The 23,638-nt window shown below is 49.4% G+C and overlaps 1 protein-coding gene and 4 non-coding genes across 5 annotated transcripts in view; 3 read left to right on the plus strand and 2 right to left on the minus strand.

Moving 5' to 3' along the window:
• The window catches only part of SNX6 (sorting nexin 6), a 54,863-nt gene extending 50,191 nt beyond the window's left edge, over nucleotides 1–4,672 (plus strand). The window contains exon 14 of the mRNA XM_060001882.2: nucleotides 2,982–4,672. Coding sequence (XP_059857865.2) covers nucleotides 2,982–3,035 — 54 coding nt within the window. The 3' untranslated portion in view covers nucleotides 3,036–4,672. The remainder of the gene's footprint in view (nucleotides 1–2,981) is intronic.
• Nucleotides 4,673–7,027: 2,355 nt separating this feature from the next.
• LOC132421505 (U1 spliceosomal RNA) lies at nucleotides 7,028–7,191 on the minus strand. The gene has a single exon (XR_009518749.1). It is a non-coding gene; the product is annotated as a U1 spliceosomal RNA (small nuclear RNA).
• Nucleotides 7,192–13,423: 6,232 nt separating this feature from the next.
• LOC132421251 (U1 spliceosomal RNA) lies at nucleotides 13,424–13,587 on the plus strand. Its single transcript, XR_009518540.1, has one exon. It is a non-coding gene; the product is annotated as a U1 spliceosomal RNA (small nuclear RNA).
• Nucleotides 13,588–18,446: 4,859 nt separating this feature from the next.
• Nucleotides 18,447–18,536, minus strand: TRNAY-GUA (transfer RNA tyrosine (anticodon GUA)). Its single transcript is given in 2 exon segments — nucleotides 18,447–18,482; nucleotides 18,500–18,536. It is a non-coding gene; the product is annotated as a tRNA-Tyr (tRNA).
• A 4,272-nt stretch (nucleotides 18,537–22,808) lies between these two features.
• On the plus strand, nucleotides 22,809–22,898 carry TRNAY-GUA (transfer RNA tyrosine (anticodon GUA)). Its single transcript is given in 2 exon segments — nucleotides 22,809–22,845; nucleotides 22,863–22,898. It is a non-coding gene; the product is annotated as a tRNA-Tyr (tRNA).
• Nucleotides 22,899–23,638: the final 740 nt, after the last annotated feature.

A 23,638-nucleotide genomic window follows, 5' to 3' on the forward strand; every position in this document is an offset into this window, starting at 1 on the left:
GTTGTTTTCCAGTGTTCACCGTTTTTGTTCTTTTTAAAGAGTTTATAAACTATCAAGGATTTTGTTATAGATTAAGGAGGGGTTGACAAACTACAACCTATTCTGTACAGCCTGTGAGCCAGGAATGGCATTCATATTTTTAAATGATTATAAAAAGATCAGAAGAATAATATTTCATGACGTGATAATTGTATGAAACTCAAATTTAACCTATTAAGGTTTATTGGAATACAGCCAAGCATATTCGCTTAAGCTTATTCACTTACGCTTTGTCTATGATTGCTTTCATGCTACTGCAGCAAAGTTGAGTAGTTGAAACAGAGACCAAATGTCTCTCAAAGTCTAAAATGTTTACTGTTTAATAACCCTTTACAAAAAAAGTTTGCTGACCCTGCTTTAGATTGATGTCAGCCTCTGGTTTCCAGATTCTGTACTTTTTCAAATTCTTCCTGAAATGTGTTCTCTGTGTTCAAATTTCTGATAGCTCTACTAGTCCAGTGGTTCTTAACTGGTGGTGATTTTGCCCCCCAGGAGACATTTAGCAATTTCTGGAGACATTTGTGGTTGTCGCATCTGGGGTTGGGGGGGGTCACTGCTGGTGTGTAGTGGGTAGAGGCCAGGAGTGCTGCTCAGTATCCTACGATACACGGACAGCCCCCATGAGGAGGGATCACACAGCCCAAATGTCGGGAGTGCTGAGGTTGGGCAACTCTACTCTGTTGTCTGAGATTTCTTAATGACTTTGTAAATCTGAACAAAGTCTCATTTTGGACCCAGGATCCACATAAATTATTCCAAAAAGAGTAAATAATAGTTAAATGTACAACAAGATGGTTTGAAACTACTTTGGATTTTATTTATTGTAACTGGTATATATGTCTTTGCCACATAATTGAAATCTAGTTAACTAGGTAGTTAGGTCACTTTTGTGTCCTTGAAAATAGGCTCAGATTCTTTATTAAGGAAGTAAAAAATGTGTGAAATGGGCAGTTAAAAAAAAAAAAGTGATGAGCCAACTGTGAGGGTGTGATGTGAGTCCCTGTGTACCCCGCTGTAGTTGCAGAGTTAGGTCCACCTTTGGCAGGGGCAGTTGGGCAGGTGTCAGCCTACAGAATGTGCATCCTGTGACTCAGCGGTCCCATTTGAGGAATATACCTGTAAGAAGTATATCTAAGAAGGTAATTTCATAACTATAGACAGGCACAGTTCTGTTCTTATACTGGCCAAAAATTGACAGTAACTTGAACACCTAAAAATGTTTAATGTTTATTTTTCACTTAATTTTAGATTTTCAGGAACATTGCAAGGAAAGTACAAAGAATTCCTGGATACTCTTCACCCAGATTCCCCAAATGTGCATATTATCGCATCTGCTTTGTCCTTTTCCCTCCCTTCCTCCCCGTTTCTCTTTACACACACACACTCACACTCTCACACACACCCCTGTACACACCTGTTTTTGTCTTAAACCATATGAGTAAGCTGCAGATATGATGCTGCTTCTCTCTTTTATACATTTAAGTGTGAATTTCCTAAAATCAAGTAATTAAATACTCAGTACAGTTATAAAGTTGAGGAAATTAATATCAACATAATTGTTATCTAATCCAGAGGCCTTTATTCACATTTCCCCAGTTGTCCCAATAATGTCCTTAATGGCAAAAGGAAATTCAAGAGAACGTGTTGCATTCAGTGCACGTGTCTTCTTAGACTTCTGTAATTTGGAAAAGTTGCTGAATCTTCGTATTTCATAACATTGGACACTGTTAAAGCACAGGCCTATAGAATGCCCCTCACTTTGGGTTTGTCTAATTAGTGGGTTTAGGTTGTGCACTTCGGACAGGAATTCCACCCAGAAGTGATGTCAGATCTTCTTGGCGCATCACACAGGAGGAGGCACATGCTGTTGATCAGTTGCCTTACTGGCAATGTACAACTTTGATCATTTGCTTAAAGTGATGTCTGCAGGCTTCACAGTGGCAAAGTTGATATTTTATACTTTGGATTAAGTATTCTGTGAGGAGATACCCGAGACTGTTAAATACCCCATCACTTAACCAGCACCGACCAATAAAACTTTGTGCCATGGTGGGAATATTCTGTAATCAGCACAGCTTCGTGCCATGGTGGGAATATTCTGTAATCTGTAATCAGGAAGTCTGGGTTCTGTCCAGTGTGGTTGGCACTAGTCATGTGTGGCTATTGAAGACTTGAAATGTGGGTAATGCAACTGAGGAACTGAGTTTTTATTTAATTTTAATTAACAGATTTTCATTATGCAGCTGCACATAGCTGATGGCTACAGTATTGGCATTTTAGTCCCATACTGCTTTTGGCATCCATTCGTGATTTTTGCTTGAGTCAGTTTATGATGATGATGATCGCCAAGTGGTCATTTTCTAATTCCATCATTCTTTATACATTTTAGTTGACTTTCTGCTCTAAGGAGGAGGTTTTCCTTCATTCCTGTTTATATATTAACGTAATCTAAATATACTTAAATTTGCCTTTATATGTCTCTAAATGTGGGTACCAGTTCACATGTTTTACAAATGGACATTTAGGTATGAATTTTATAGAATACTTCTGTATGTAATCTTACTGTTTTTATAAAAAGTGCTATAAATCTAATGCTATATTTTAATGGCTAAAGGAATGTGATAAGAACCTGTCTTACAATCAGAACGTACTCAGTGGTTTAATCTGCATACAAAGGGCATATTTTATAACCCTCACTAGAGCATGCCAAATATTAATATTGGTCTAGACGGAAATTTACTGAACAATCTGGTATGTGGAAAATACTGTGCATGGAACAAATTCTGTAATTTTACGTCTTTAAACATTTATTTGTATATAATAAATGACTTTTCAAAATTCTGGTATCTTAAATGTAAAGTTACTTGATTTCTAATACTGTATATTTTCAGTAAGAGTCTTTCACACTGTTTGAACTTCATTTATTTTCCCTCCCTTTTTAGGGTAACCTACAGTTGCTGCAGAACTGCCTGGCAGTGTTAAATGGAGACACATAAGCCACACTCTGCCTTCCAGTTAAAAAGGGCTGCCTTCCGTCAGATTTTATTTTTTTTCTTAATGATGCTAGACATTTACTGCTCACTGGAAACAAAAGAAACAGCTGACAAAGTGCATCTACTCTCCCTTTTTCTGAGAAACAATGGCGTGGTGCCGCCCTCGGGTGCTGTGGGCTGCATGATGGGACCTGCGCGCTTGCGCCTGCGCCGCGGACAGTTGATGATCATCGCGCCCTCCTCCTCTTCAGAAGCCCAAAGTACTGCCTTTTTTAAAGTAGCCTCTAGAACTGTGCTTATTTTATGAATAGTATTCCTTATGGCTGCTAATCTTATTTACTTTTAAGTAATTTCTGAAGTTTAACCCTTTCAAAATACATTGTGTAAACAAGATAAGGATTGCCGTTACCTTTTTTTGAATTTTGTTTTAAAAAAACATTGTACACCACCTTAGTTCTTGTATCCTGGTAAAGCATCTTAATGAGACTTATTTTTAATTAACGTTTCTTAGAAGTTTTGGGACAGACTTTACGTAATCTTTATAAGTATGATTTCTGAAGAAAAGCAAATGCATTAGTATGTTTGCCTTAAACTTGTAGACTAAACGAACTATTGTCAAATAAACAGTGATAACAGTAATAGTTTTTAACTCTGGTCACTCTAAAATTTGGAGTAGCTATAGTCTACTCCTATATTATGCTTTTACAATGCAGGTCTTAGTTTTTCTTTTTTCTTATTTCTTTTAAAATGGCATATCGAACCAAGTTCACCACTTTACAAAAGAATGAACTGCTTCTCTGTGTGCTTTTAGCACTTCTTATAAGATGGAATTGGGCAGAGACAGGTTAGAGACAGCTGTTTCTAAAACAGGAACAGAGTATGGTCTGTTGTGCTCTCCAGGATTCCACCCCTAGTTCAGCTAATTAACCGTGCAACATACACCAGTGTATAGACTGGTATGTAGAGAGAAAGAGGAGTGCTATAGGGAGCAGCACTTGTCAGTGGGGGAAAAGCTGGAATATTTGGAATAAAAGTTGCAGTACAAAATGGATACTGTCAGTATCTACATTACAGATATTTGGCCTTTCTAATGTGAAAGAACATTGTTATTTCTAGTTTAAAATTAGATTGCGTGGTTGGATTTTTCCACACACTCTGTTTCCCATGTGGAAACCACAGGCATCTGAGTTGGTCACCCTTCCACCGCGTTCCTAGTTTGTTTTCCCAAACCGTTTTTAAGAACACCTACCTGGTTCTCAGGACTAGTCGCTATGATTCCAGCCTTTTCTGCTGCATGGCTCTTGCCTCACTGGTGTGCTGGGTCAGTGTTTCTCTCTTATTGACGTTCCTCAGTGCGTTTGAACTGTTGATGTTTGTGTTGCCTGAGAGATTGTTTTGTCCTCCATGTCCCCTTCACTGGTGAGAATATGCCCCTGCGATGCCCACCAGTGGGTGAACGTGGGGTGGAGGGCCGTAGCTTCTGGATTCGGGAACAGTCCCTTCAGTGGCTGCCCTTGTGGCCTCAGACCACAAGGTTCACTCGACCTGTCTGCCTATTTCTCTACCATAAAAGACAATTATTGACCTACCTCACAGGGGTGTTGTGAGGATTAATAAATGTTGGTACAGTGCTTTGGAAATGTGAAGATGCTGTGTAAATGCTAAAACAATAGCAAAAAGCTACACAAGTTTTCACACATCCGTCAGCTAATGTGTTTCTACCGAGGTGGCCTTTTTCTGGGAAAGAAGTACAGTGGAAAGTACATCCCTTGGCCCTTTGGTTTACTGACGGGGTGGGCGTAGACAGGAAGCAGCAATTGTGGGCTGCACATGAGTGTGGGGAGGTGAGGGGTGCTTACTAAACACATGTATTAATGAGTTGATGACTGTCCGAGGGTCTTCTCACTAACAAAACGTACAGAGAAGGGAAAGAATGTATGTTACTCCGTCGAGGTCATACGGGAGAGATTTACTTTGTAGGTCCAGAACAATTGAAAGGTTTATTCCATAGCTCACTGCTAGTCCCTGATAAAAGTAGCCAGCGCTGGTGAGTTGTGGCATTCATAAAACTTCTTAACCGTCTCCTGCCTGAGGGCCGCAAAGGTGCGACGGGAAGACGCCTAGTGGCAGAGACAAGGCAGCAAGGGGCAGTCTGGGGTTTCCCTCGGATGGTGCTTTATGCTCTGCAACCCCGGCTGTGGGAATGGCCTGGGGAGACAACGTTGGTTGCAACGCTGGTTGCGGTGGGAAGCAAGGGACTGAGGGATTCGGAGTTTATGCGGTGAGAGTGGAGGATGGCAGGAGAGGAAATTTGTGAGAAAAAAGAAAGTGTGTCAAGCCTACCTGTATGTCAGTGAGGCACCAACCGGGTGACAAAAGTGTATACAACATTATTAATGTTCCGTAGTAAAACTGTTAAGTTGAGGTCAAAATGATGTTTCTCTTCCGCTGGGGAGGCGGGGGGGGGGGAGGGGGGGTTCAAAAGGAAAACTGCTGAGAAGCGCATAGCTATTCAATACTGTAAAAATAAGAAGTGAGGGTCTTCCCTGCTGGCGCAGCGGTTAGGAATCCGCCAGCCAATGCAGGGGACACGGGTTCGAGGCCTGGACCGGGAAGCTCGCACCTGCTGCGGAGCAACTAAGCCCGAGCGCCACAACTACGGAGCCCGCGCGCCTAGAGCCGGTGCTGCCCAACAAGAGAAGCCACCGCAGAGAGAAGCCCCCGCTCGCCGCAACTAGAGAAAGCCCGGGTGCAGCAACGAAGACCCGACGCAGCCAAAAATAAATGAATTTATAAAATATAAAATAATAAGTGAAATTCTGTGTTTCGCTGCTGCTGGATAGAAGAGTATCAGTGTCAGTTTCAGCTCACCAACCCTCGGCTAGCACATATCCGGTGACATTATAGAAAGAGCGGAGCCTGGGTTCGAGCCCTGGTCGGGGAAGATCCCACGTGCCACGGAGCAACTAAGCCCGTGCGCCGTAACGACTGAGCCTGCGCTCTGGAGCCCATGGGCCTAGAGCCCATGCTCCGCAACACGAGAAACCACTGCAATGAGGAGCCCCCGCTCCTCACAACTAGAGAAGGCTTGCGCGCAACAACGAAGACCCAACGCAGCGAAAAAAGAATAACAAATATCTATAAACTCAGTTTTATAGATTAGATACGTACAGGAAATTGGTGGTTGCCGAAGGTGGAGACGGTGGGAGGTTGCTAAAATTTGGGGTAGGGCATGTGAAAAGGTGCAAATCTCACTCATAAGTCATGAGGACATACTACACAGCATGATAACTAAGATTAAAAAATAAATTAAAAAAATAAACCTACAAAACACAGAGGGGAGCACAAACGCAATCCCGCACTGCCATAAATCATGCAGTTCCGTTTCTCACACTTGGGGAAATCACAACGGTCAACATCCGCAGAACGACGAATAAGTTTCGTTCTGGGTGTGACCACTCGTACCTCGAGTCAAAGCGAAAACTTGCTGAGAAAGTCTGGGTTCATGTTTTTAAGCCTGAGATCAGTAACCTTTACACGTTATGTGTGTATGCGTATATATATTTGTATGTGTGGGTCTTTGACCATGCCCGTCGGCTAGCGCAACTCTAGTTTTCCGACCGGAAGCTGAAAACAAGCCTAGGGCAGTTAACCACTGGGTCCTCAGGAACTACCATACGCAGGGTCAGACTGCTTCTGAGAAACCACAATAAACATGAAGAGCATGAACGACAAAAAAGCGTTAGGTGGTTGCAGTTAACAGCCAAAAAGCACACTGTCAAGCTCTACTTTAGTACGCGGCTCAAGCACACTGCAGCTTCCCCGCAACCTCAGAGCGAATAATTTCAGTGCAGCGAAACAACCATCTCACAGGACTCACAGCGACACGCAAGCATTGCACTAAACCCCCAAGAAAAAGTATGCGAGCGCACGCAGAGAAGCACTTACTCGTTGACAAAGATTAGGTAATTCTACTATTCAACAAACACAAACATCAGGGGAAAGCGCGAACGCAGTCCCCCACTACCACAAATTATGCAGTCGAGTTTCCCACATTTGGGGAAATCGCAGGGGTCAGCACATCCGGAGTGCAATGGATAAGCCTCGCCCTGGGAAAACCACCTTCGTGATCATGGTATCTCCCCTGCCAGGTAAGTATGAGTTGCTGTGCTCGCCTCGTCCCACACCCTCGCGATCGCCCACCTCTTCACGCACGCTCACTTCCCTCACGCCCTCTCCGCGCCCTCCGCCCCTGCATGCCCCTCGCTCCGGGCTCGCCCACCCCGGGAACAACCTCGCGAGTCCTCGGCTGTCCACACGCAGGACGCGGAAGCCCAGCCGGAGTGGGACCAGCAGCCTCTGCGCGCCTCGCTATCTGCATACGCCACGCCCCTCTCCGGAAGTCCCGCGCCTCTCAGCTTTCCCCAAGCCCGCTGAGGACAGCGGGGAGAACGCGGAAGGGATCTGCTCAGAGCCTTCGACTTAAAATGAACATTAGGTTCTTGTTTCAAGTTACATTGAGGGGTTTCACCTTTCGCACCGTCTATGTCTAACCTTTTCCCCATTGGGAAATCGCTATGTTTGGGGGCACTTAGCCCTCAGGCGGCTTTCTAGTCTGTTACTTTCTCTTTGGCTTGTGTGGCCTCGAGGAGCTTAGGGCAGGTTTCCTTGACCTCCAGGTTTCTCTAGATAGGACCCAGGCGGAGTGGGACCAGCAGCCTCTGTGCGCCTCCTCATCTACACACGCCACGCCCCTGCCGGGACCTTTTCGGCGTCCCGTTCTTTCCCGCGGGAGATACGGACCTACTAATTCCCGGCCGAGATGCGCCGGTGTCTCCGGAGGGAGGGCGTGGGCGAGCGGCGACGAGTCGGGACCTGGAGGCGGGACCCGGGAAGACAGGAGCTCGCGGCGCCTGGCGCCCTGCAGTTCAGGAGCAGGTCGGAGCTCGGCTGTGGTCTCACCTTCCTTTCAGTGAAAATGACACGGAACACAATGTCAATCAAATGTTAAATAGTAAGATCAGAGTTTCGTCATCAGTTTAACATGAAATTGTTTGAGTCCTCATCCATGATCTTTCGTTCAGATTATGCAGTAATCGAATCCTGCAACAGCAAAGAAAAACGAACAGAGACTATCAGGGCAAAGCGTTCCTGCAAGGGGTAGATGTGTGGGCCGGGAACGGGTGTTGAATGGTTTCCGAAAATCGAATGCACGGACGGAATTGTCCCGTTTTCGTCCTGAGGGACTAGGCTGCCTCTTTCAGCCGCCCGGATTTGTCTTTTCCTCTTCCATACGTGAAGATTCTTTCTCGAGATCAAGTGGATCCTCCCCAGACGTGAACAAAACGATTCAAGTATTGTGTGTCGACTTCCAGTGGACCTTGTGCTGCATTATACTACTGTGGTCGGTGCTACGGAGCAAAGCGAGGCTAGACACAGGACTGGAGACTATAGGGTCAGGGAAGGTTTCCTGAGGTCCTAACTGCGAAAAGATCAGAGCAAACGTATTGTAGCACCCTTTTTTTCTTTTTCTTTTTCTTTTTTTCTTTTTTGGCTGCGCCGTGGGGCATGAGGGATCTTAAGTTCCCCAACCAGGGATGGAACCCACGCCCAGCTGCAGTGGAAGCGCGGAGGCTTAACCACACCACTGGACCGCCAGGGAAGTCCCAAGCACCCATTTTTGATTACTGGTTGTCTCAGGAAGTTTCCTTTCTTAGTGTGTGTTTCCTAAAAATAGAGCATTTTCTTATCTAAACCCAGGATAATTATAAAAATCAAGAAATTAGCATGGATGCAATATTATTATTTACTCTATAAACATTATTCCATTTCTATCAATTGTCTCAGGAATGTCCTTTATAGCAAAGGAAAATTCAAAATCACATGTTGCATTCTGTATCCTGTCCCTTTAACCAATTTTAATCTGAAATAATCCCCAGGCCCATCGTTTTATTTCATTATGCAGGCATTTTTGAAAATTACAGGCCAGTTATTTTGTGGAATAGCCTTGGTTTTTAAGTTGTCCTGTATTTCCTCATTTCCTCATAATTACATTCAAGTGTGCTTTTTTTTTTTTTTTTTTTTTTTTTTTTGCGGTACGCGGGCCTCTCACTGTTGTGGCCTCTCCCGCTGCGGAGCACAGGCTCCGGACGCGCAGGCCCAGCAGCCATGGCTCACGGACCCAGCCGCTCCGGGGCATGTGGGATCCTCCCGGACCGGGGCATGAACCCGTGTCCCCTGCATCGGCAGGCGGACTCTCAACCACTGCGCCACCAGGGAAGCCCCTCGAGTGTGCATTTTTGACACGTAGACGACATAAATGGTACTGTATCTGTTTACATGTTGACTTATGTCCCTCCCCCCCCCCAAAAAAAATGCTGAAATCCTAACCCCTGGTACCTATGAATGGGACCTTATTTGGAAATAGAATCTTTGCACATACAATCAAGTTAAGGTGAGGTCAGTAGAGTGGGCCCTAATCCAATATGAATATTGTCCTTATAAGAGGAAAATGCCATGTAAGGACAGAGACACGTAGGGATAACGCCATGTGATGACAAAGCACAGATTGGACTGATGTAGCTGCAAGTTAAGGATCGACTGTCACCACTAGAAGCGAGGAAGAAGCAAGGAAAGATTCTACCCAGACTCTCAGAGGGAGCATGGCCCTGCTGACTCCTTGAGTTTGGACTTGTAGCTTCCAGAACTGTGAGAGAATAAATTTCTGTTGTTTTAAACCACCCAGATTGTGGTACTTTATTATGACAGCCCTATCAAATTAATCCAGTGTCCTCCTCTGGGCATCACACTGCAGGCACGTGAAGTCAGTTTGTTCAGTTATTGGTGGTGTTAACATTGATTACTTGGTTAAGGTGGTGTATCAGTTATCCAGTGCCGTGTAACAAACTACCCTAAAACTTGGTGATTTAAAATAGTGACCACGTGATTTGCTCACCATTCTTTGTGTCAGCAACCGCAGCTGGGCTGAGCCGGGCAGTTCTGCGGCTCTGATGTAGGACCACTCGTGCAGCTGCAGTCAGCTTGTGGGACACTGGGGCGGGTCAGTCTGAGGGCCCTCAGTTGACATGATTCATCTTCACTCCCGTAATTTCATCCTCCAGTAGGCTAAGTCAGGCTTCTTCTCATGGTGGTCTCAGGACAGCAAGTGAGAGCGACTCCCAACGAGCAACTGTTTTTCAGTCTTCTGCTTCCATCGCATTTACTAATGTTCCATTAGCCAAAGCAAGTCACGTAGCCAAGCCCAGAGTCAACATGGGAGGGTGCTGCAGAAGAACATGGTACCGGGGCCAGTATTGTAACCCTCTGCCACTGGGGGTGCTCACCAGGTCTGCCCCTTGTAATTATTAAGTAATTTGTGTGGAGATAATTGAGGATATGTAAATATCCGTTACAAAACCTTAACGCAATAGTTTTTAGTATCCACTGTTGACTTGCATTATGGTTGCCAAATGTTGATTTTCTAATTCTGTCATTCATTCTACATTTCTTAGTTGGCATTCTGTTGTAAGGAAGAATTTTCCTTCCTTCCCTATGTAATCAACATGAACTCGTGGTTGTGTTTAGTTGTTTATAATCCATGACTGTTTCCGTTTATTTTGATGTTCGGTTGTTCTCATACTGGGCCTATGAAAGACCCTTCAGGTTGGCTACTGTGTCCTTCTGACACGTCCATATAATTTTTGGAGCATTTTCTGGCACAAGATAGTCCAGGCTCATCTTGTACCTTCCCTGACTCCTGAAAATCATCTGTTTCTCCAAAGAGCCCTGGTTCTTTTTAGTGGAGAATGCCATTTAGAAAGCAAGATCAGGACAGTGGGTTTCCCTACACATGTCTATATCTATTAAAAACAATGGGCCCGGGAGTAAAGACGCATACATAGACACTGGACTCGAGGACACGGGGAGGGGGAGGGTAAGCTGGGACGAAGTGAGAGAGTGGCATGGACATATATACACAACCAAATGTAAAATAAATAGCTAGTGGGAAGCAGCCGCATAGCACAGGGAGATCAGCTCGGTGCTTTGTGTCCACCTAGAGGGGTGGGATAGGGAGGGTGGGAGGGAGACGCAAGAGGGAGGAGATATGGGGATATATGTATATGTATAGCTGATTCACTTCGTTATACAGCAGAAACTAACACACCACTGTAAAGCAACTATACTCCAATAAAGATGTTTAAAAAAAAGGGGGGGGGGGTTGCCCAGGTACTTCCCTCGTGGCACAGTGGTCAAGAATCCGCCTGCCAATGCAGGGGACACGGGCTCGAGTCCTGGTCCGGGAAGATCCCACATGCCTCGCAGCGACTAAGCTCTTGCGCCACACCTACTGAGCCTGCGCTCTAGAGCCCGCGAGCCACAACTAACTGAGCCCGCGAGCCGCAACTACTGGGCCCGCGTGCCACAACTACTAAAGCCTGCGTGCCACAACTACTGAAACCCGCGCGCTTAGAGCCAGTGCTCCACAACAAGAGAAGGCACCGCGATGAGAAGCCCGCTCACCTCAATGAAGAGTAGCCCCCGCTCTCGCCACAGCTAGAGAAAGCCGGCGCGCAGCAACGAAGACCCAATGCAGCCAAAACTAAATTGATTAATTTTAAAAAAATAATAATGGGCCTATACTGATATCTTCAATTCCAATTTTCAACTTAACACCACATGGTTCCTCCTCGCCCTCCGCCATTCTGTATTTGTATCTCCTCTCTTCAACAGTGAGAACCTTGACTCCCAGCCTCCATTTACTCATTAGCTCAATCCTACAATACAACAGCATTGGTACAAAACTGTTACAACCACATAGCTATGAAATACCAACCTACTAGTATTTGCAGTTCTTGTCTTTAGAGTTGAAAACGGTTATGGTCAATGTACTGTGTTCAAAAGTCATTTCGGTTGGTTATTTCTACTCCAGTGTGGTTACACTAGTCATCTGAGATACAGTTAGGTTAATTTGTACTTACCTCCAATTTTAGGGTCTTTTCCCCCTGTATTTTTTTTAAAAATGTCATTTATCTTTGGCTGCGCTGGGTCTTTGTCCCTGCGCGTGGGCTTTCTCCCGTTGCGGCAAGCGGGGGCTACTGTTCGTTGTGGTGCGCGGGCTTCTCATTGCGGTGGCTTCTCTTGTTGCGGAGCCCTGGCTCTGAGCGGGCGGGCTTCAGTAGTTGTGGCTCGCGGCCTCTAGAGCGCAGGCTCAGAAGTTGCGGCGCACGGGCGTAGTTGCTCCGCGCGGCCTGTGGGATCTTCCCGGACCTAGGGCTCGAACCCGTGTCCCCTGCATTGGCAGGAGGATTCTTAACCATCGCGCCACCAGGGAAGTCCTCCCCCTGTATTTTTTTTTTTTTTAAGCAGCAGTTTTTCTTTCTTTCCTTCTTCCTTCCTTCCTTGATTTTGGCTGTGCCGGATCTTAGTTGCGGCACGTGGGATCTTTAGTTGTGGCCTGTGGGATCTTTAGTTGCGGCATGTGAACCCTTAGTTGCGGCACGCATGCAGGGTCTAGTTCCGTGACCAGGAACCGAACCCCGGCCCCCTGCATTGGAAGTGCGGAGTCTTTCCCATTGGACCACGAGGGAAGTCCCTCCCCCTGTGTTTTAAAAACATATCCAAAATGTTAACAGAGATCCCCAAATAATTACATAGAAAGGTACGCTCAGAAAACTGTCACTCTCTCCTTGCACTCACCCATATAGGCAATTTCATCAGTTCCGGTTTAACACTCCTGGGTTTCTTTTTGACAGACGGTGTATAATTTTCTTTTTTTTCACATTTTTCATAGACAAAGGGTAGCATACTACATATATGCGTGCACTTTATTTTTTTCACTTAACATCGTCAATGCGTCCTATCTAGAGAAACCTGGAGGTCTAGGAAACCTGCCCTAAAGCTCCTCGAGGCCACACAAGCCAAAGAGAAAGTAACAGACTAGAAAGCCGCCTGAGGGCTAAGTGCCCCCAAACATAGCGATTTCCCAATGGGGAAAAGGTTAGACATAGACGGTGCGAAAAGTGAAACCGCTCAATGTAACTTGAAACAAGAACCTAATGTTCATTTTAAGTCGAAGGCTCTGAGCAGATCCCTTCCGCGTTCTCCCCGCTGTCCTCAGCGGGCTTGGGGAAAGCTGAGAGGCGCGGGACTTCCGGAGAGGGGCGTGGCGTATGCAGATAGCGAGGCGCGCAGAGGCTGCTGGTCCCACTCCGGCTGGGCTTCCGCGTCCTGCGTGTGGACAGCCGAGGACTCGCGAGGTTGTTCCCGGGGTGGGCGAGCCCGGAGCGAGGGGCATACAGGGGCGGAGGGCGCGGAGAGGGCGTGAGGGAAGTGAGCGTGCGTGAAGAGGTGGGCGATCGCGAGGGTGTGGGACGAGGCGAGCACAGCAACTCATACTTACCTGGAAGGGGAGATACCATGATCACGAAGGTGGTTTTCCCAGGGCGAGGCTTATCCATTGCACTCCGGATGTGCTGACCCCTGCGATTTCCCCAAATGTGGGAAACTCGACTGCATAATTTGTGGTAGTGGGGGACTGCGTTCGCGCTTTCCCCTGGTGTTTGACTTGGTAAACAAATAGACGACAATTTCGGTAGTGCTCCTATGAAGTTGATTTTCGGTTGTCAAGTGTCGCTACGTGCTGCCTGTGCTGTGGTATTTTTTTCTGCTTGACTCCTGTGTTGTGGAGTTCCCGGTAGTTTGTCATGGGCAGTGAACGCACAACGTGTCTTGCTTCGGTAGTCTGAACCGGTTTTTCTTCGTCGCTTAAATCGTCACTCGGTTTCCTGTTCTGTGTGGCGCTTACCAGCAACGTCCGCGTTGCCAGGTAGCGGAATACAGAAATCAACGTCTGTGAAGAAAAGGCAGTGCCTGCAAAAACAACCGTTTTCCCCAGTGTGAGTGAAACCGGCGGCTATCGTGCTAGCAAAAATCAGCTGACAACGCACACCGTGTAGGCCGGTATCGTATAGAGTCCCGAACATAATGTAACTTGACTTATGAAATAGCAGTAGAACCACAGGCACAGGAAACAAAGCTCTGGAGAAAGCCAAGTCAGGAGTACGGGGTTGATTGAATACGGCATGCTATATATAAAATAACGGAAGTTACCTGTGAAGAACATTCAACTTCTATACGGCATCCTGAAATAACGTATAATGAAAAACAACCCGAAGTTCTACTACACCTCGAACTGGCACAGTATTGTGAACACTTAGTTTAATAAGTAAAAGTTTTTAAAAAGAAGTATGGAGGCAACTCCCTGCCTGTCCGTGGTTAGGACCCCGTGTTTCCACTACCACGGCCCTCGGTTCAATCCCTGGTCAGGAAACTGAGATTCCCGAAGCTTACGGGTTTAGCGGAAAAAACCCTAGATATGTGTTTGCATGTTATATATACAACACCTGCATAAACACACACGCGTACACATATATGTAACTTATTGATCTCAGGCTTCAGAACAAAAAACAGAGTGGAAACTGTTCTCCAGCAGGTTCTGAGTGCAGGTAAGATGAAAAATACGGTGTCCTTCGTACAGAAAAATCACGGAACACTCCCTGTTCAGCTTCATCAGCAACGTCTCTGAACCCCATTTGCGTGAGTCCTAGGGTGAGAGCTACTAAGGACAGAACCAAAAACCCAAACGGAGCCCCTGAGCCCTGGGAGAGGGCGCACCAGGCCACGCCCTCAGCCTCCAACCTAGCCTCTTTCAGTACCTTATCACTTTAGGAGAATGGGATCATTTTTACAGATAGCAGAAAAAATGCAAGTCAAGTGTGTAAGCACCTTATTTTTCTCACATACCTGCCCCTTCTCTTCATGTACGGCTCCTGCTGATTGAAGCTGTAGGGGAGGCAAAACTTTACTTTTTACCCTTTGAGGCTCTCTGGCAGGGCCTGAGTATTAATGGATGTAAAACAGGAGGGGGGCACTTCCCTGAGGGTGCAGGGATTAAGAATCCGCCTGCCAATGCAGGGGACACGGATTCGAGCCCTGGCCGGGGCAGATCCCCACATGCCGCGGAGCAACTACGCCCGTGCGTCGCAACTACTGAGCCTGCGCTCTAGAGCCCACGAGCCACAACAACTGAGCCCGCGCGCCTAGAGCCCGTGCTCTGCAACAAGAGAAGCCACCGCAATGAGAAGCCCGCACACCGCAACGAAGACTAGCCCCCGGTCGCCGCAACTCGAGAAAGCTCGTGCACAGCGATTAATTTAAAAAAACAAAAAAAAATTTTTTAAACAGGAGGAAAACATGCAGATTTTTACATGTATGTAGATGAAAACCCAAATTAAGTGGGTCTCCGAGGAACCCTGGTTCCTTTTTTTTTTTAATAAATTTTACTTTTGTCTGCGTTGGGTTTTCGTTGCGGCGCGCGGGCTTCGCATTGCAGTGGCTTCTCTTATTGCGGAGCACGGCGCGCAGGCTTCAGTAGTTGTGGCGCTACGGGCTTAGTTGCTCCGCGGCATACGGGATCTGCCCGGGCCAGGGCTCGAACCCATGTCCCCTGCATTAGCAGGCGGATTCTTAACCACTGCGCCACCAGGGAAGCCCACCCTGGTTCCTTTTATTGGCCCTGGTTCCTTTTGTTGGAGAATGATACTGAGAGACCAAAATCTGGTGTGTCATTGCTGTTAGGCCCTGTACCTATTTTACTCAGTGGATTATATTCCGTTATTATCATTACCTTGATTTGGCAGTGGGAACCCTTTCCAATTGGCTCTTGTGTGCTTGACATGCCACCGAATCAGTCACTGTACATTCCTTTACTTTTGGGCACAGTTGCATGTTCCAGGCTTGTATTTTCCCCACCTAAGAGCCTCGCCTCCCCTGGGGGCTGATATGCCCCTCCGCCCTCCTGCCCACAATGACTTTCTGTCGCAGTGAGGCTTACTGCGGAGCGATGGAGAAGGACCATCAGGTTTCTCAGGAGAGAGCACATCCGGGGCTCCACAAGGCCCATGGATATCCAGCCTCGGCTCCCCTCCTTCGCCCACCTACCCCGATTCCTTTGGCAGAGGCGGCTGCTTCCTGAAAGAGGTCAAGGTTCTGTGGACTTCCTGGAGAGGCACTGGAGTCCAGAGGGAGGGGCAGAGGGCACAGGTGTCCAGGTTGGACTCCTTACAAACGTTTCTGATCCCACCTGGTGTGTGCCCACCGCCCAAGACCGCTAACCCACCCAGCAAAAGTCCCACAGAGGCACGGCAAGCCACACCAAAGTGGCCTTCCCTCAGCTGGGTGTGTCGCCGCTCTCTCTCTGACCGGGCAGCAGGCACCTCTGCCCCTCGGAGGGTGAGGGGCAGTGCCTCAGAGGTCCCCTGCTACTATTCTCTGTGACACCCAGACAAGAAGAGTTGGCCGTGCTGAGACTCACACTCCCCTGTGCCGGTCACCCAAACCCACGCACCCCGCCCACTCCCCCAAAGCCAGGTTCCCAAGGGTTCCACACCTCCACATCCCGTCGGGGGTATATCCAACGAAGGCCTGAGGTTCTCTCTTTGGTCCTCATCCGCTGGTCTCTGCAGATGGTGACATTTGAGGCTGAGGTCTTTCTGTAGCTCCAGAGCAATAGACTCTTCCTGAAGGTCACCTGTCAGACTGCAGTGGCACGGCCTCCCAGGCCCACGGAGACTCCACAGACTCCAGGTCAGCCCCTCTTAGTTAGCAGTGGGACCGTGAGGAGGGCTGAGGCCGCAGCGGGGGCGCAACCGTAGGAGCTTGCCAGGAGAGGAAGACGGGGGGGGGGGGGGGGAATGCAGTCTCCGGTTTGAGAGACAGAACCAGAACCGAAAAAGGGCTTGTGGGCTCAGGGGTCAGGGGAGGGCAGCGCTGGGCCCCTGAGGTTTCAGAGAGCCTCGCTCCCATCGGGGTTCTGCTGTGACTCCTCTCGGTGAGTCTACGGCGTTTCCTTTCCACAGGAAGGGAGGGGCAAGGACCACCCGCGGCGTTCTTCTCGGCACCCACACATCCCACCCCAACCAGGCTCTGTCCGCAAGGTGAAGCTGCTCCTTCTTGCTGAAAGCCCGGCCCATTTCCTCCTGGGTGCTCTCTGCTTGGGCCTCAGCGGCTTCCTCTTGGCCCCGCCAATTCAGCCTTAAGGACCCAATAAAGGTAGCCAGCTGGTCAGAAGCCACAGGCCAGTGGTTTGTGCAAGGAGGTGAGGTTGAGAGCCCCTCCATGATGGCAGCTCCCCACCTGCCCACCACCCCACCCTCCACCCTTCTGCTCCCTGCCATCAGCCCCCATTGCCCCTGGCTCTCAGGGCTCTCTGAGCTCTGCCTGTGCTTTTGCTGTCAATCTTCCTTTCTCTCTCTTTCTCCCGCCCCACCCCCTTTCTATCTATCTATCTATCTATCTATCTATCTATCTATCTATCTATCATCTAATCTATCTATCTATCCATCTATCTATCTATCTATCTATCTATCTACCTATCATCTATCATCTATCTATATCCATCAGATGTAGCAGAAGAATGGGTGCGGGCGTTTTCCCACCCTTGTACAGAGTGTGAGCGATCTTTGCTCTTTCGGCGGGAACTCAACCCCTCCAGCGGCTACCAGGAATAGGTGCGAAGGCATATGAAAGCTGAGGTTTCCAGGGGGCCACACCACCCTCCTCCCCCTCAGACTGACAGGACACCTGAAAGGTTCTCATAGGCACTGTCAAGGCCCACTGAGAGCCCTGCTGCGTTTTGCTCCTGCCGGTGTCGGCTTCCGCGCAGGTACACAACTGTCGGTGTCTTGGAGGGTGGCAGAATGTGGCTTGGAAGATCTCGGGGTGGCAGTTCTGCCCCACAAATAGATTAAGACGGTTGGGAAGGTTCTCTGTCTCCCTGGGTCTGTACCTGTAGAGACCATGGGAAAGACAGGGAAGGAGAGAGAGAGAGGTTGGGAGATTGAAAGACTGTGACTGGGAGAGACAGAGACAGTGACCTTCCTTTGGGGGGCAGAGCTGGGGACTGAGCCCGGGAGTGAGAGGGGGTTTCCAGGAAGGGTGCCGTAGTTGTCCCTGACCGTGTGATGGCCTGTGTGCTTGTCGGCCTCCAGGGCTTTGGGTGGGCAGCTCCTGCGTGCCCACCTGTTTGGCAGGGATGTGCGCGTGTCGAGCAGAGCGGGGGCGGTGGGTGAATAAAAGTGGAGAGGGCGCGGGCCGCGGTGGGGCCGGCGGGGCTGCGCGCTAAGGCGGGAGCAACCGGGCTGCGGGCGGGCGTGTGGCCTGCGGGCGGGAGGAAGGCGCAGGCGTGTTCCCTGGCCACCGCCCCCACGTGGCTGTGCGGGCGGCCCCCAAAGGCTTTCCCGCCTCTGGCCGGGGAGAGAGGATGCTGCGCGGCCTCAGGGCCTTGGGCGGGGCTTGGTCCCGGGGGGGGGGGGGGGGGGCGGTGCCCTTCACGAGGGCGCAAAAGCGACGGGCACCTCCTTCGAGCCGGAATCGAACCAGCGACCTAAGGATGTCCACACGTGTCGGCTCTACAGTCCTCCGCTCTACCAGCTGAGCTATCGAAGGGTGCGCGCCGCCAGGCCCGGGCCCTTAACTCTTTCTGGAAATGCCGGAGCACGGCACTGGGACGCCCGAGGTGAGACAGACCCAGGGCTGTTTGGAGATGAGTTCGAACAGGCGAGGGCAAAAATGGGCTGAAACTTTCTTTTGCTGAAAGCAAGGCGAGACCGGACCCGAGCCCCGACCCACCCCTTCAACTGCGGGGCGCCGCGCGCCGCGAGCTCCCGCCTTCCCGGGTTCCCCCTCCAGGTCTCGATTCGTCGCCGCGCGCCCACGCTCCCCCGCCACGAGACACTCGTTCCGGTGTCCCCCACGGGGAAGAAAGAACAGGGCGCTGGGAGGGTCGCGATGGGGGCGTGGCGTATGTAGATGAGGAGGGGCGCAGAGGCTGCTGGTCCCACTCCGCCTGGGCCTCCGCGTCCTGCGTGTGGACACGCAGAGGCTGCCTGTTGTTCCCCGGGTGGGCGAAGCCGGGGCGAGGGGCGTGCAGCGGCGCAGGGCGCGGACGCGGCGTGAGCGAAGTGACCGTGCGTGCAGAGTGGAGCGGGCTCTTAGGTACAGGCCGAGGAGGGATTGGGGGGAATGCCGGTAGCGGAGGTGTTTACACAGGGCTCGGAGTTCTTTAGTTAGCTGTGTGTAATTTTTCGGGATGAAAATTCTTACGTTGTTCTCGGGCTGTTTTGACAGCTGCAGTTTTTCCAAATGTGAGAAAATTGAGTGCGTCGTTCCTGTTAGCCAGGACAAACGTTAAAGCTTTTTTCTGGTTTATGCTGTGTCTTTAAAACAAGTACATGTTTTTATGTATTGGGGCCTTGTACTACTGTGTTTTATCAATGCTGAGTCATTCGTGGCTGGAGGGGGAGAAGCTTTTTAACTATACTAATTTGTTTATCGTTTTTACAGTTTAAAATTGTAGGCCGGACTCGCCATGCCGACTGTCAGCCTAAAGCTGGATCTGCTCTTCCGAGCCCTGGGCCGGACCTACACTGCGGGAGAATTTGGTGAACTATGTTCTTGGGCTGCCAAGAAGTTTATTCAGGTTGTTCCATAACATCTTTACTTTGGTATTAAAGTAATGGAGGTCTGCTAATAATCACCAATATTGTTCGACTTACAAACCATGTCTGTATACTGAGAGTACATAGTGGAATTGACTGGAATAATGTAACTGTAAGAATCACTATCTTTTCAGTTGAGCTCATGTCCAATGTCGGTTATTCTAGAAAACTTAAGTGTCAAGTTCTTGTATAAATTACAGTCTGGGGCCCTCCTCCTGATTTTTTCTTCACTGACGTGTTCTGGGAGGCCTTTTTTTTTTTTTTTTTTTTTGCGGTACGCGGGCCTCTCACTGTTGTGGCCTCTCCCGTTGCGGAGCAACAGGCTCCGGACGCGCAGGCTCAGCGGCCATGGCTCACGGGCCCAGCCGCTCCGCGGCATGTGGGATCTTCCCGGACCAGGGCACGAATCCGCGTCCCCTGCATCGTAAGGCGGACTCTCAACCACTGCGCCACCAGGGAAGCCCAAGACTAGATTCTCATATGCATACCCATTGGTGAGGGGCCGGGGGTAGGGGGGGAGAGGGGTGGAGAAATTAACCATTTAAGAGCAAGACATGTCTGCAACAGATCTGGTTTCCTATATTTTTTTACCCTCAATGCTAATAGTGATCCTGACAGGATTTTAGAACCTATATTACCCATGCTTACTCAATACGTTGATATTGAAGAGGGTGGTTCCTCCAGCTAGTATTGGAAAAGAGCAGAGAGCTATAAGGGAGACTTTTAAAAATAACTCAGGGTCTCTTAAGTGACTGTTGTGTGGCCACAAGACTTTTAGCTGATTCAGTCCAATCAGCAACTGCCAGACCAATCCTGTCCTTATTGCCAGACTCTTGAGGAGAATAACATCTCCTGCCAACCCAGCGAATCCTCTTCACAAAGGTAGAAAGAAAAGAAGTCAACATTTTTATTGAAAAGCCACTAAACCAGACTGTAATGTGCATCACAAGAAACCCACCAAAGAGATTGCAAAGACAGTATATAATTCAGCTTGGGCTGCCATAACAAAATACCACAGACTGGGGTGAGGCTTAAATAATGGAAATGTTTCTCAGTTCCAGGAGCTGTAAATCCAAGACCAAGATATTGGCAGCTTTGCTTTCTCCAGAGTCTTCCCCTTGTCTTGCAGCCATCCCTGACGTCTCTAATGAAGGACACCAGTCATATTGAATTACAGCCCCACCTTTATGACCTCATTTAAACTTAATTACCTCCTTAAAGGCCCTGTCTCCAAATACACTCAGATGGGGGCTAGGGCCTCAACATATGAACTTGGGGTGGGGGGACACAATTCATCCCATAAGTATGTTCCCTGTTATATAAGCAGGCAGATACAACTTATTACATAGATGTTCTCAAGAACTTGTCCTCAATAGGAGGACTTGACAACACCATTTGCTACACATAGTTCATCCTAAATTCAACTGGTAATTGTAGTGGCCATCTGTGTGCCTTTATCCAAAGAGAAGTAAAACTCGTATCTCCATGACAAGCAAGTGGTTACGACCTGGAGCCAGCCACCTAAGCTAAACTCCCAGAGGTAGAGGGAGATGTAGCACTACCTTCCTTAATGTTCACATTTCAAAAAGATGGTTTCAAGGCCCTCCAGACATTCTCAGGTTGTAAAACTGGCAAAGGATACATTTAACTGTTAATAACATTTACATATATATCTCAAACGGAGAGAACCAGTATTAGCAAATTTTCTAAGAATGAGGGAGAAATATCTTTCCCTTTTGGTACCAAGGGGAAATTCTTTTTTTCCTTCCCATTTCGTATTCACTCTCACATCACACTTGTTCCAGTGCCGGTGAGGTCAGGGGAGGTCTGAACATAAGGGACTTCGGATGGTGAAACGGCAACATTATCACTCGAGGAAAGGTCCACCTCATAAAATACAACCACAGTCTCCTGTTTCTTCCTGGGCACATGTTAAGCAATCTGGGGACTTTCTCCATACAGCATTCAAGAACGGTCTTACCAAACAGCCAGAGTGTTGCCTAGTTTCCCAAACGTATCAAAAAAATGCATAAGTCCCTATTTCTGGAAGGGAGTCATAAATACGCGTGCACCGTCCCGTCACCCTATGCTTACATCTACATCAAGTAGGGTGATCCTGTTACAGCGCAAAAAGCCTAGACTGCCTGCTGCTGGTATATTAGACACTCTCGCTACCCTCAAACACCCAGGTCAAGCAGCTGGCAGATAGATCCGACAAAACCGACCACTCCTAAGAGTCCCACCCAACAGATCTTTCGAAGCCTCACAACCAGGACACCTGCGACCTCTTATCAGCGCCGCCAATTGTTGCTCCGCACAAACGACATTCTCGCTTCTTCTACCACACTACTTACGCTCACCTACAGCCCTGTCTTAATCATACAACGTAAAGCCACCGAACTATCTCTTTGGTGAAACACTTTTCAAAAAACAAAAACAGACTTACTGCACAGCCGCCGAGTTCAACGTAACCCGGCTGAAATAAAAAGCGCGCGGAAAACACAGAAAAAACTATTACAACTATAAGCTAAGCTTTGAAATTTTCGATATACCACAAAACGGGAAAAACTGTCAATTCAACAACAGCTTTACACGAAAAACAAAATCTTCGGAGTAATACCGGTATCTCCTTTCAGACAAAACTGAAGGTTTTTCTTTTCTCGTCCCACAACTACGAGCTCACCCCACTTTGCACGCACGGTCACTTCGCTCACGCCGCGTCCGCGCCCTGCGCCGCTGCACGCCCCTCGCCCCGGCTTCGCCCACCCGGGGAACAACAGGCAGCCTCTGCGTGTCCACACGCAGGACGCGGAGGCCCAGGCGGAGTGGGACCAGCAGCCTCTGCGCCCCTCCTCATCTACATACGCCACGCCCCCATCGCGACCCTCCCAGCGCCCTGTTCTTTCTTCCCCGTGGGGGACACCGGAACGAGTGTCTCGTGGCGGGGGAGCGTGGGCGCGCGGCGACGAATCGAGACCTGGAGGGGGAACCCGGGAAGGCGGGAGCTCGCGGCGCGCGGCGCCCCGCAGTTGAAGGGGTGGGTCGGGGCTCGGGTCCGGTCTCGCCTTGCTTTCAGCAAAAGAAAGTTTCAGCCCATTTTTGCCCTCGCCTGTTCGAACTCATCTCCAAACAGCCCTGGGTCTGTCTCACCTCGGGCGTCCCAGTGCCGTGCTCCGGCATTTCCAGAAAGAGTTAAGGGCCCGGGCCTGGCGGCGCGCACCCTTCGATAGCTCAGCTGGTAGAGCGGAGGACTGTAGAGCCGACACGTGTGGACATCCTTAGGTCGCTGGTTCGATTCCGGCTCGAAGGAGGTGCCCGTCGCTTTTGCGCCCTCGTGAAGGGCACCGCCCCCCCCCCCCCCCCCCCCCGGGACCAAGCCCCGCCCAAGGCCCTGAGGCCGCGCAGCATCCTCTCTCCCCGGCCAGAGGCGGGAAAGCCTTTGGGGGCCGCCCGCACAGCCACGTGGGGGCGGTGGCCAGGGAACACGCCTGCGCCTTCCTCCCGCCCGCAGGCCACACGCCCGCCCGCAGCCCGGTTGCTCCCGCCTTAGCGCGCAGCCCCGCCGGCCCCACCGCGGCCCGCGCCCTCTCCACTTTTATTCACCCACCGCCCCCGCTCTGCTCGACACGCGCACATCCCTGCCAAACAGGTGGGCACGCAGGAGCTGCCCACCCAAAGCCCTGGAGGCCGACAAGCACACAGGCCATCACACGGTCAGGGACAACTACGGCACCCTTCCTGGAAACCCCCTCTCACTCCCGGGCTCAGTCCCCAGCTCTGCCCCCCAAAGGAAGGTCACTGTCTCTGTCTCTCCCAGTCACAGTCTTTCAATCTCCCAACCTCTCTCTCTCTCCTTCCCTGTCTTTCCCATGGTCTCTACAGGTACAGACCCAGGGAGACAGAGAACCTTCCCAACCGTCTTAATCTATTTGTGGGGCAGAACTGCCACCCCGAGATCTTCCAAGCCACATTCTGCCACCCTCCAAGACACCGACAGTTGTGTACCTGCGCGGAAGCCGACACCGGCAGGAGCAAAACGCAGCAGGGCTC

Source organism: Delphinus delphis, chromosome 2 (assembly GCF_949987515.2).
Source record: "Delphinus delphis chromosome 2, mDelDel1.2, whole genome shotgun sequence".
Lineage (NCBI taxonomy): Eukaryota > Metazoa > Chordata > Mammalia > Artiodactyla > Delphinidae > Delphinus > Delphinus delphis.